At 43.3% G+C, this 12,766-nt stretch overlaps 2 protein-coding genes across 4 annotated transcripts in view; both read right to left on the bottom strand.

The window, feature by feature from the left end:
* The window catches only part of Adam2 (ADAM metallopeptidase domain 2), a 49,657-nt gene extending 42,285 nt beyond the window's left edge, over positions 1-7,372 (bottom strand). Inside the window, exons 1-4 of the mRNA XM_052732904.1 lie at positions 7,017-7,372; positions 6,419-6,495; positions 4,336-4,391; positions 2,451-2,529 (exon numbers count right to left, since the gene is read on the bottom strand). Coding sequence (XP_052588864.1) covers positions 2,451-2,529; positions 4,336-4,391; positions 6,419-6,495; positions 7,017-7,089 — 285 coding nt within the window. The 5' untranslated portion in view covers positions 7,090-7,372. The remainder of the gene's footprint in view (positions 1-2,450; positions 2,530-4,335; positions 4,392-6,418; positions 6,496-7,016) is intronic.
* Positions 7,373-12,224: 4,852 nt separating this feature from the next.
* Ephx2 (epoxide hydrolase 2) overlaps positions 12,225-12,766 on the bottom strand; it is a 44,629-nt gene continuing 44,087 nt past the window's right edge. For all 3 annotated transcript variants that reach the window (XM_052732896.1, XM_052732895.1, XM_052732894.1), the window contains one exon: positions 12,225-12,600. In XM_052732896.1, coding sequence (XP_052588856.1) covers positions 12,522-12,600 — 79 coding nt within the window. In that variant the 3' untranslated portion in view covers positions 12,225-12,521. The remainder of the gene's footprint in view (positions 12,601-12,766) is intronic.

Raw genomic sequence — 12,766 nt, 5'->3', positions numbered from 1 at the left:
TTTATTTGCAACAGAGCAAGAGAAGCGCATGCCCACAGGCGTGTTAAAAACATCAAGAAAGGTACAGGTTGTAGGGAGAGAGCTGTGCTAAATTTGTGAACTCTCTGTGTTCAGCTTCCAAGTAGCTGGCTAGTTTGTGAGGGACAGGTAGGAAGCAGATGGATAGAAGGCGTGTCCTGGGTCACAGCAGACATGGAAGCTTGACCTCCAGAGCTGTCCCTCCAAGGCAGACACACTGGATTGCAGTAAACTAAACAATGTGTGTCCTGGGACATTCTTAAGACAAGGCAGCAACCAGTCAACAGGAAACAGAGTCTGACAGTGATGTGACCAGAGGGACAGGACATAAAGGACCCAGCATGTCCACTTTCTCTAGGGCTGACCATGGGCGTAGCCCTAACCTTTAAACACAGGGTGGGCAGGAAGAGAGGACAGACCACCAGGATAATCCAGACAGTTACCAGACAATTAATAAAACTCGTAACAATTACAAAGGTCAAGCTTTGTAAGACAATACTCAGGTGGGTTACGTGACACTATGCAAAATGTCTAATTGCAAATAAAGCATGCAAGAAACAAACAAGCATGACATAACTGGGAAAGGAGGCACTTAACACAATCTCCCCATTTTCTAGAGGCTGCATGCTTAGATTCCCTGAAAAGGCATTTGGTGAGCCCCTGATCCCTCATGTGATGGGATCAAGAGATGGAGCATGGGCCAAGGTGGCGGTGGTGCACATCTTTAATCCCAGCAGTTTGGTGGCAGAGGCAGGCAGATCTCTGTGAGTTCAAGGCCAGCTTGGTCTACAAAGTGAGTTCCAGGAAAGCTAGAGCTGTTACACAGAGAAACCTTGTCTTCAAAAACCCAAAATAAATAAATAAAATAAGAGAGAGAAAATGACAGCCTGGTCTACAAAGCGAGTTCCAGGAAAGGCACAAAGCTACACAGAGAAACCCTGTCTTGAAAAACCAAAAAAACAAACAAACAAACAAAAAAAAACAGTTGTACTTTTGGGACAAGGAGACAGAGTCTAACCATACTCACTGTGTCCCGGTTGCCCTTGAACCCCCAACTTTCCTGCCTCAGCCTCCTGAATTGAGATTATAGATATGCGTTACCATGTAGGCTTTTGCTTCATAGGATTTTGTTGTTCTCATTGCTTATTTCTTGATATAGCCCAGGCTGGTGAACTCCCTATATAGCTGAGGGTGACCTTGAACTCCTAAACTTCCTGCTTCTACCTCCTGTGTGCTGAGATTACAGGCATATGTCTCCATGTTCAAGTGTGGGCTATTGTGGTCTTGTGTCTGTCTTTCTTTCTCTCATATATACATAAACACATGCAAATCTCTCTCTCTCTCTCTGTAACACTATGACATCATTAAACAATATACATTATTTATGTATTAATATCGACTCATATGTGTCCGCTTTCTCTGTTGGACAACAGTTAAAGCAAGGTGTGATAGTGTCAGTTGTCAACTTGACAAAATCTAGGATCAGCTGGGAGATGGGTCTCTGGGAATTATCATGATTTTGTTCATTGAGTTGGGAATAGCCGTCTACTGTGGGTTAGCACCACTCCCTGCCTAGGATGCAGGACTTTATACACAGAGAAAGGAAGCTGAGCTGCAGGATGCATTCATCACTCTTTGTTCCTAACCACAGGCACGATGTGAACAGCTGCTTCAAGCTCCAGCCACCTTGCTTCCCTCACCATGATGAACTCAGACTATGAACCAGAACAAACCTTTTCTCCCTTAAGTTGCCTTTGCCAGGGTGTTCTTACCCGGCAACAGGGAAAGAAATCAAGACACAAGGACCATGTCTATTATTTTATTTTGTTCAAATCTTAGTCGCTACAAAATCATTATTTAGAAAATGAAAATTCAAAGGAGAAAAAAGAGAGCGGAGGAGGGAGAGTTGGAGGAGAGGAGGGGATGAGGAAGCAGCAAACACAGGGTGGGGCAATGACAAAAATGCAAAGTGCACTTCAGACATGGGTGAGCTCTGCAGCTCTACCCACATTTCTCAGTTGCTCCCCACCCCAGTGCAGATATCATTAAATAAAGCTCCACATGTTTCAAATGTGTGAAATGTCCTATTTTCCTAATTGTTCATGAAATTTTATGTGTTCTCATTTGGTCCTTGGGAAAACTTCAGAGGATACCTTGGGGTTCCCTTGTTTTCGCAGATACAGCTTCCCCTATTCAAATTATGATACGCACACACGCACACGCACACGCACACGCACACGCACACACACACCATCGGGGAAATCAATAGCTTGGAAACACTACAGTCTGATTTGGTTTAGTAATCACCTTCCAATGAGATAAGCACATCTCACTAGAAGGAAATTATTAAGTTTATGTCACAACTGAAGAGGACATCTATGCTGCACACCCTAGGACCACACCACCAAGGCAGAGCGAGATGGAACTCATACCTGAAAATGATGATCAAGAGGCCTCATGATTCCTGCACTGTCATAACTGTAAACTCTAAAGTTGGGAGGCAAGAATGCTCTGCAAAAGCCAAGAGAAAATGTATTTAACAGAAAATTGCTTCCTACACGTTTAACTTTTTATATACATTATCTAGGTAAGTTTGCAGAAGATTTCTTCAGTGTCCAGATCTTTTACCTCTATGTTATGTTTCCCACAAATAGCCATTGCTATTGCCTGCAAGCCACTCAAACACTAGTATCTTCCCATCAGAAACCAAATAGACAAAGATGCTTGCTCTGCCCAGACCGTGAACAGAAGGAGTCTGCCTGTTCCAGGCTACTTTTGACATGAATACACAGCAACCCAAAGTATCCTGCAGTCAGATGATGCTGAATGCCAAGCAGCCCCAGCATGGCCAGGAGTGAGGGATAAGGGTAAATGCTGAGCCCAACTCAAAGATCCTGAAGGGATCAGACAGAAACAACCACTATGTCATTCCCAAGGCTTCTGTGTCCCACAGAGAGGTGGGAGAGGATCATGGGAAATAAGCTATTTCCAAAAAGAGGTCTCCGTGTCCCACAGAGAGGTAGGAAAGGGTCACAGGAAGGAATAGTCACCAAACAGGGTTTAGAACAGTGGCTACACACACATGGAAAGGTAGGTTCAAAGCTCGAATCTTCCGCAGAGAAGAAACAACAGTTAAATAAACAATGTAGTGTAAGGAAAAACTTCTCATGTTGAGAAGTTTAAAAAAAATAGGGCTGGAGAGATGGCTCTGTAATTAATTATAAGCATTGTCCATTCTTAGCACCCACATGGTGACTCATATACCTCTGTAACTCCAATTCTGGGGATTCTGAAGCCCTCATTTGGTCTCTTGCAGGGCCTGTGTGCTCATAGTGTACACATATACACACAGACAAAACACAGACATAAAATAAAAATCTTTTTGGAAACATTTGAAATAAAAATTAAAAAATTAAATGATAGAAGTGAAGTCATAAAAGATATTTGCAGAGCACTAAGGTGTCTGTTTGTACAGAAGTTTAAACATGAAAAACAGTCATATGCTCATTGAAAACAATCTTTAAAACTGGACCAAAAGAAACAGTAAAATGAAAGCTAAAATCCAAGGAAATCACCACACATGGAGCATAGAGTCAAGAGGCGTAACGGGAAAGATGGGTATGGATAAATACATGCGATAGATCAGTGAGTGCAGAATGGCTTCAGTGGACAGATGGATGAGTCAGTCACTCAAATTCCTGTCAAACCAACTCCCTCCCCCGCCTCTGCTCCCTTGCACGCCCACCAGCATCCGGAAGAGGTGGGTGGAGTGAGTTATTCCGCGGCTTCACGGGGCACTTGCATAATGTCGTGATGGCTCTGTACACATCACAAGTGTCCTGTGGTGGTAAGCATGAACATAGCACCTGTCTGTTTAGGCATATGCTGGTGGTCAGGTTGGAAACAGCTACAAAGATAACTGCAAGGGGCTGGAAGGGCTGAAAGCAGACCAACGATGCTGGCTGCTGATGGCTTCAGCCCCCAGAAGCACAAGGTCTGGGAATTTGTTCCAGAGACTTCGTAGTCTTTCAAACACAAAGTTGGAGAAAAATGAAGCACAAATCAAGGAGTGTGGCCTGTGCCTGTCACTCCAGCATCTGGGAGACTGTGGGAGGAGTAATGAGTTCCAGACCAGCCTTGGCTACATGGAAAGATTGTGTCTCCAAAGGGGAAAAAAAAAAAAAAAACAAAGAGAAAAAAAACTGAACAGCCCATAACTAGAAAGTTTTCCAACATAAAATCACTACACTTTAGGGAGTTACCAACAATAGTGATTAGTGAAATAAAGGCAGTTGATGAAATATGACAGTCACCTACTTTTGCATTAGGTTCAGAGTGTATGTTTCCCCTTCCATTTTGATATTGTAGGCCACCTGGAAGGAGAATATATTTAAAAAACAAGGAAAATAGAGAGTCAGAAAGGGAAACATTCTTTTAACAGGGATGCTTCATTCCAAAATTATAATACAACAAAAAGAGAAAAAATAAAATTTAATGTTGACTTACTTCAATGAAATGTGATGTTAAAAATATAAGAGAACAGAAAAACAAATGGCTGTAATTTATTATCCATTAACTTACCCAATCAGACAGATCTAAAAAATGGATTACTTTTTATCCAATAACTGAGTTAGCTTGCTAAAAATCGGGATCACTATAAAATTTATGGTTCATATGGCAGGAGATAGCAAAATCAGTTTCACAAACAGGAGAGCGAAATGCCAACAGCATAGCCTGCGGTATTTGTAGGTTTTATAAAATTCACTCATGGTTTGGGTCCAGACTCACCAACCACTATACTAACATGAAGATTTAGAGACACTCCCTGCAGTTATCAGTTCTCAGTTCTCAGAGACTTGACGTCTCTTAGTCCACAAGTGTATAATTAATAACATACCTCAGCAGTGGTTTAAATTAATTAACTAACTAATGCATCTGTGAGTGTGTACACCCAGAGGCCAGGAGAGGGCACCAGGACACCTAGCTTGGGCGCTGGGCTCTGGGCTCTGTTCCTCAAGACTGATCAAGCTCTCTTAACCACTGAGCCATCTCCCTAACCCTGTTGTTATTCTGACTTCCCTTAAGACATGTCTTCCCTTGGTTTTCAGATGTGTCAAAGAGTTACTCCCCTCACCTCCCAAGCCAGTTTGTAAACCTGATCCAAGGATTCTGTTTAAAAACCAAAACCAAAACCAAACCAAAACAAAACCATTTCTCAATTGATAAAAACTTGTCCCTTACCCCTTCCTCTCAGGGCTCCCAGTTCCTCTAGCTGAATTTTCCTTTCCTCCCCCTTTACACCAGCCATTCTATACTACGCTGTGCATTCTCTACAGATCCTCCACGTTCGCACTTGCATTTGGTGTTTTACTCTCCCATGAGTTGCACCCACTCACACTTGAAGTATCTGCCTCTTAGGATTTCTACTTTCTACTGAGCACGCTATTTGTAAATGTGCGTAGTGTCCCCTGAGTCCCTAACTACAGCAGTCTCACTGTTTCAAGGGCACTAGCAGGTCCCTTACAAGGGAACAAGAATGCAGGCATTGACAAAAGAGACAATTGGAGTTCTGAATTTTACAGTTAAGACAACTGCTTTTTTTTTCATTTTCTACTCTTCTTATTGCAAATCGGTATCTGGTGAGTCCTGGAGGCTGTTCCCCTCCAAGTAGAATCCTTGTTTGTTTTCCAATTAAAAAGAAAACAAGCGCTTTTAAGATGCCCCTCTTAACTACATGATTCAAGTTTCATAAACACACCCACATTCCTTTTAAAAAGATGTATAAAAATCCACAAGCTTGACCCTTCAGAGCTGCAAATGGACACATGACAAGGAAACATGGACACTTCATGACCAGACCACCTGTGGCCCAGCCATAAAGGTTTGCTACTTCAAGAACACAACTTACAAACTATTCTAGAACTTACTTCAAAAATATAGGAAGCAAAGGACAATAATCCTAAGGAGAAGCAAAAATAGTTTGGAAAGAATAATCTTAATAAGGAACATATTTGCAAACTGGAGAAACAGTTCTACACATACCATAGTATCAAATGGCCAGCATCACCCCTCCCCAGAAGAGTCCTTCAAATACGCGGCTAGGTGGAAGGAAAGAAAACCTTTGGTGGACCAGGTCAACAAGTAAGTATTCAAAACCACCCAAGGACCTGGGGCTGAGACACCCAAAGTCGTCAGCAGTGTTTCCTTTAAGTATTGTCAAAGTTGGCAAAAACAGGAAATTAAAACAAAACAAAACAAACAACAACAAAAAACCCAAAAAACAAAAAACAAAAAAAACTAGGGAGTGCACATGAATGAAAAAATCAAAGTAACAAGTAACTTCTCGACAAGCATATATTTGGGTGACTTCTAAGTCTTAAGCAAATTGGTAATTAATTACGTGTGATTCGTAGCCTCCGCTTGGAATGGACCGGATTTTCTCTGGCACAATGATTTGCACGTGTAATCTCTCGGGAGCTGCAAGGTGCAAAAGGCGTTTCTCAGAGAGCCAAACCCCTGGCACACCCAGAACCTTGTATCCCATGAGGCATCAACTCTTAGCATGGTTATTTATTCAAATACCCACACTTCTCCTTCCTTTCCCGAACTGGAAGCTTTTCAAGAGAAATATATCTGTTGCTTTGGGAGTCTTGCCCAGTGGGAAGGATTTGTAAATTCTGAGACAAAACCCTAGTCCTTGGTACAAATAAACTCACTTCCTCCTCCCCTTCCAACTCATGGGTATCAATGTAGCATCGTCAACCTGAAACAGGATCTAAAACTGGAGGATAGTAGGAGCCAAGTCTGCCCACCCCCATTTTTCATTTCTCAGGGTCCTCGGACCTGTGGGAAAGCCTGGTGCATCCTGTTCGCATTTGAGCTGTGCTGAGCTGGTGGCCTGGGCTTGCGCAGGTGCGATCCCAGGACACCCTGGGCAACCAAGAGGGAAAGGCCTGCAGAGCTGGCACTCAAGGGCTCCAGGGTGGGTTGTTACTCACGGTCTTTCGTTTGGAGCTCGCTAAGTCCGCCAAGCCCTCTCAGCCCACTCAGCAGAAACAAGATGCGCCACATGGCCTGGCGTCCTGGGCCCCGGCCCCGGGGAGTGGCAGTTGGCCCGCTACAGGGCAGTTGGGAGCGCGAGGGGAGGGCTGTGGGCGGCACAGCTGTGGGCCGGCAGGCTTGTGTGCTGCTCTCTGCAAGTTGGCCGCTTTGGAAGGACTGGCTGGGTTTGAGTTTTATCTGAGACCAAAAGAGGAAAAGGGGTAAAGGGGGTGGGCGGTGGAGGGAACACAAAACTACTGAGAGCAGGGGCAGTGGTGGTGCAAGCCTTTAATCCCAGCACTCGGGAGGCAGAGCCAGGCGGATCTCTATGAGTTCGAGGCCAGCCTGGTCTACAGAGTGAGATCCAGGACAGGCACCAAAGCTACACAGAGCAACTCTGTCTCGAAAAACCAAAAAAAAAAAAAAAACAACAAAACAAAAACAAATAAAAAACTACTGAGAGACAGAATCCGTGGAACAGCTGAGGAGTTGGGAGGTGCATATACACTTACATGGACTCTTAATTTTTTTTTTTAAGACAGGAACTTTTAATTCTTAACAACAATAATATTTTATATTTAACACTTCACACATATATATATGTAAAGATATATATGTACATTGTATATACATACATATATATGTATATATACATGTAAAGTTACTGTCAATTATAGGTGGACAGTCTTGACTAATATTCAAGGGGACAAAACAAGCCAGTGTAACTGCCACTCAGATCAACAGCTAAGACAGAACCACCCACAGTTCCAGCTTGCTCCCTGACGGTTCTCACAATCACAGAATACTTTAGTCTGTCTCAAGCAAAACAGGTGTATTCTTCACATCTAGGACAGAGAAATTGTAAGTTCTCCCACACAGCAGCAGTTTTGGTGCATAGTGCACATTGAATATATTACCGTGTGTTTGATATTTGTCTATGAACTTCCTTGTGTGTGATTTCGGTTTAATACTTAGGTATTCCTACTGAGTTTATTCCCAGAGGGAAGTTGCTGGGTCGAAGAGTACGTCTTATAAATACTTCGGAAGAATCCTTCAAGACTGCACTACTAATTGACATCCTACCAAAAGTGTATGAAGATTCTAAATTCTCTGTCAGCACTGTTCTTGTTACCTCTGTCAACCCAACACAGCCTAGAGACACCTGAGGAGGGAGTCTCAATTGAGGAATTGCTGAGATGAGACTGGCCTGTGGGTGTGTCTATTCGGGATTTTCTTTGTTCTGTTGATGTAGGAGGGCAAAGCCCACTGCAGGTGGCACCACTCCCTGGGCTGGTGGTCCTGGGCTGTATAGGAAAGTTGGCTAAGGATAGGCTTCGGAGTGAGCTAGCAAGCAGCATTCCTCCATGGTTTCTGCTTTGAGTGTCTGAGTTCCCGCCCCGACATTCCCTATGAACTGTGACCTAGAAGTGTATGCCAAACAAATCCCCTTCTCCCCTAAGTTCCTTTTGGCTGTGGCAGTTTGTCACTGCAACAGAATGTAACAAAAACAAATGTCTGCATTTAATTTGTTTGTTTTGGCTTGAATTTGTATATCCCTGGTGGCTAAGGAATGTTAACATCTTATATGCTTTTCTGTATTTATGGGCAACATTATATATATATAATGGGCAGTTGCCTTCTTGAGATGCCCTCCCCCTTTCTGAATGGACTGCTTTGCCTCTCCTTAATTGTACATGGAACCTGGAAATATATTCTAAATAGGATCTCTTTGTTGGATGTAATAACTGTCAAAGTCTGTGTATACTTTGTTTCAGTAGTTTTTGTTGTTGTTGTTGTTGATAGCAGTAGCTATAATCAGAAGTTTTCTTTTATTTCAACCAGATAGAATTTTCATATAAATTTTATCATGGATCTTAAATTTATTGAAATTCCTTTTCTGCATACATGAGCTGGTCACAAGACTTTCTTCACTTTATGTTCATGTTCTGAGTTAAACTGTTGGAGCAAACTCATGTCCCTGAAATGCATCCTGTTATGTTTTGCCATTTCTTTACTTTTCTGGATTGATTTGCCTACATTCCTTTTAGAGTCTGTCTCCAAATTTAATGAGAGTTTTTGCAGTTTTCTTCTGCTGCAATGAACTCACCATCGGAGGCATGCTGGTCCCGTGGAAAGTTCTGGAGGTGCAGTCCTATAATCTTCGTGAAATTTGGTGTCATACTGTGAATGATTTTCTTGCCTTCCTCCTCCCCCAGCATTCATCAATAGAGGGGTTAGGAGCTGTGATTTTCCTTGTCGGGGATTTGTTTTACTGTGGATCTCATTTCTTAAAAATATCCAGTTAGTCTCTTTCCACTTGGGCTAGTGAGTCAGTTTATTTCTGAAAGGTTTTGTCCATTTTTTTTCCCCTGAGTTTTCAAGTATATTTGCAAAAGTTGTTCAAGTATCCCCTTCTCCCATAATACCCTCCAGGTCCCTATGGTTGGTACTGGGATTAAAGAAGTGTGTCACCATGCTTGGCTATTCCCGAGTGTGTCCTTGAACACACAGAGACTTTGCCTGCCAAGTGATTAAGTGCTACCACCGCCCGACTTTTTGTTTAATGGCTTGCTAATACCTCTGATCTGGCAAACTTTATTTATTAACATACAAATAAAATATCACCACATTTAATGACTGATATTAATATTTTAAAAATTGGAGTAGCCTTCAGCAGGGAAGCCGGTCGGTCCTGGCCTCTTCTCACTGGGCAACTTTTTACTATTGATTTGAAATCATCGTTTATTGTGAGCCTGTTTAGGTTTTCTCTTTCTTCAGGGCTCACCTGGGTTCTTGCTGTGCACAGTTTACTCACAGCTCCTAGGTTAACCACTGTGTTGGTGTATAGTCGCTCTTAGCAGTCCTTTAAGCACGATCATCTTTCTGTGCTGTCAATGACTGGATTTCTTTCTGGTCTCTGAGTTGTCTGTCCTTTGAGTGTTCTTTGTTTTCTCTCTTATTCTAGCTAAGAGCTTGTAAATTTTATGTTTCACCAAAAGCCAACATTAGTTCATTGATCCAGTGTATGTGAGTGTGTTTTGTCTTAAACTTTTTTAAAAAATATTCTACTTTAATCTTTGAACATGGTTGTATGTTATGTCCTTTGGCCAGTATAGCTTCAAATCCATAGACTACCATATATAGCCCTTCTTGGGTTCCCATACTTAGGTTTCAGTGTGTATTCTTTCTTTTTCTTTATGTGCTGATGATAATATTGGCATGGACAAGACGTAAATTGGCTCATCAATTCTCAAGGCCTAAAACCATGGGTTCGTTACACTTTAAGAAAAACAGAAACAGCCTTTTCTCTGTCAATCTAACAGACCCACTTTGGGGAGGGTATTTTTCCTGGAAATCCTGGATCCTGTGAGTAATCTCAGCTCACTGATGTCACACTCCCTTCCCCAGTATGGCTATGGGGCTGCCTCTTTGGGAAGGGTTGCTTCTTTAAGGAGATGGGACTGGCTGCTTACACCTTCAGCAGGAATGAAATAAGACTATCATTTATAGTAAAATGACTTTGGAAAGACTCTAAGCAGATCTACTTAAACATGGCACCTGAACAACTCTTTGCCTCAGTTAACCCCTTGGCTGCCAAAGCTGCATCAATTTAACTGTGGCCCAAAGCTCTGCAGAGCTGACCATCTGGACGTGATGGTATTTTCTTACATAACCTAGAGACCTTTGCCCATCTAGCATCACTTATGACCTTCAGCCTTGCAAGACCTTTTTCCTTTTTTATTTGTGATGCTATGGCCCCACTTCATTAGGCTCTGGAATATTTGAGGCATTCTGTTGGTTTATAGAGACTGCTGACAATGTGAACTTGAGCTAATGGATTGCCTTCTGATGTTCCTATTGGAGGACCTTCTCAGAGTCTTCTTTCTTACAAATGAGCTTGCATTTAGCTAGCTAGGAAAATACTATTTCCTGGCTCATTTAGGCATTCCACCAGGTGGTATGTTTGTTTGTCTGGCAAACAAGCCCTTCTGTTCTAAGGTCCAAAAGGGTAGAGGTGATCCTGATGTCACTGGGATCTAAAGCCATCCAAGGTCTTACCTTAGTATAAACAAGCTGGCAACCACATGTCTATAGCTGTCCCTCCATGTGACTCCCAGTCTAGAGTTATGTATGTATATGTATCATATACTATATTATATACAGCTATATAGATACTGACCACCACCACCACCATCTGATTGTTAGCTACTATCGATGTTCTCTCTAAAGCTGAGGGAACTGAGACACAGGAACCCATTCTCAAGATCACAATAAGGAAGCAGCATATTCGATGTCTATGCTGGCTGGCCTGGTTCCAGATGCAGGAAGCAGATTATCAATATAAAGGGCTCAGCCATTGGAACCAAAGTCTAAAGCCCCCCAACTGGCCAAGTTCCTCTGGACAGGTTAACAGAATGAGGGACTGCACCTGCAGTGACGGTGTGTGTGTGTGTGTGTGTGTGTGTGTGTGTGTGTGTGTGTGTGTGTGTGTGTGTACCCAGATGGGGCAGCAAGGGGTGAGGACATCCATTGAGACCGAGACTTGGTCAAGAAGGAGGCAACTGGGAGACTCCATATGAGAGCATGCACAGGTCGGGCAGAGAGGGTCAAGAGAGCCTATCTTGTATGAGTTCAGATTCAAGGAGAGAAAAACTGGAGGACAGCTATATAGAAATCGTGGAGTGATGGGGCCGGGCTGGGTGGGTCTCAGAGCATGGATTTTATCTTGGGGGAAGGTTGGAGGATTCGAAGGGTGGTGCAGGCAGTTAGGAGGTTGCTGCTATGAGACTCCGGTGCCCAAAGCAGGACAGAGGGTTGACAACTGCAGAACACAAGATGAGTGAGACTTGGAGTCTCCCTAGATATGACAAGGGGAAGGAGAGGTCTGTGTGTGTGGTGGGGGCACGAAACTAGATCAGCTCAAGCCTGGCAGAGTGGTGGCTGAAATCACTTCCTCAGACTCCACGGCAAGTTTCAAATATAGTCCGCATCAGTACCTGTGTACACACTGCACAGAAACAAAGGTTAGGACCACCCATAGCATCCTTCAGGAAGGCTCCCTGAACAGAGCTGGTCTGGGTCACACAGCACCTCGGAGGCTTCTCTTCATTGGAAAGCAGTACCCTCTCTGAGCAGTTGCCCGGCTTCTCTAGAGAACACAGAACTGGAGCACCAAGGTGTTAGCTTTATTGAATGAAGACCCCAAATCAGCTGCTTCAAAAAGAACAGGTATGGATTTGGCTGCCAAGCTACCAGCTGGGCTGCCCCATGGCTTCCTGACGGGCTGTGATCTTTTCTTTGATGGTGCAGTCATCTTCAGAGAATTAATCGCACACACTTTCTCCTGGATCTAAAATTACATCACATCTGATCACTTTCCCAAGAAAATCACTGGCTGACCAAAGAACAATGCTGCTAGTTCTGGATAAGGCCATGTCTGGAAACAGGGGACACGCTACTGGCTAAATCTTGGAGGTCAATGACGAGTTCTTGACTTCAGTCTCCAGCCACTTGATAAGAATTTGGTTCACCTCAGCAGGTCTAGAAGGGAGACAAAAGACATGTTGACCTATCTGAACCCACTGTCCTCACCAAGGCAGTGTGATTGAAAAGACCCGGCAGACGTGAGCTTGGCAGAGCTAAGCCTGCTCTTAAGACAAGTGACCAGGGAATCATGCTCTTCTCACCCAGGGACCCCAGGCTCCTT

This window comes from Peromyscus californicus, unplaced genomic scaffold (genome assembly GCF_007827085.1).
Source record: "Peromyscus californicus insignis strain IS unplaced genomic scaffold, ASM782708v3 Scaffold_12__1_contigs__length_115047231, whole genome shotgun sequence".
NCBI lineage: Eukaryota > Metazoa > Chordata > Mammalia > Rodentia > Cricetidae > Peromyscus > Peromyscus californicus.
Note: the sequence above shows the minus strand (reverse complement) of the source record. Positions and strands in the feature narration are given on the sequence as shown.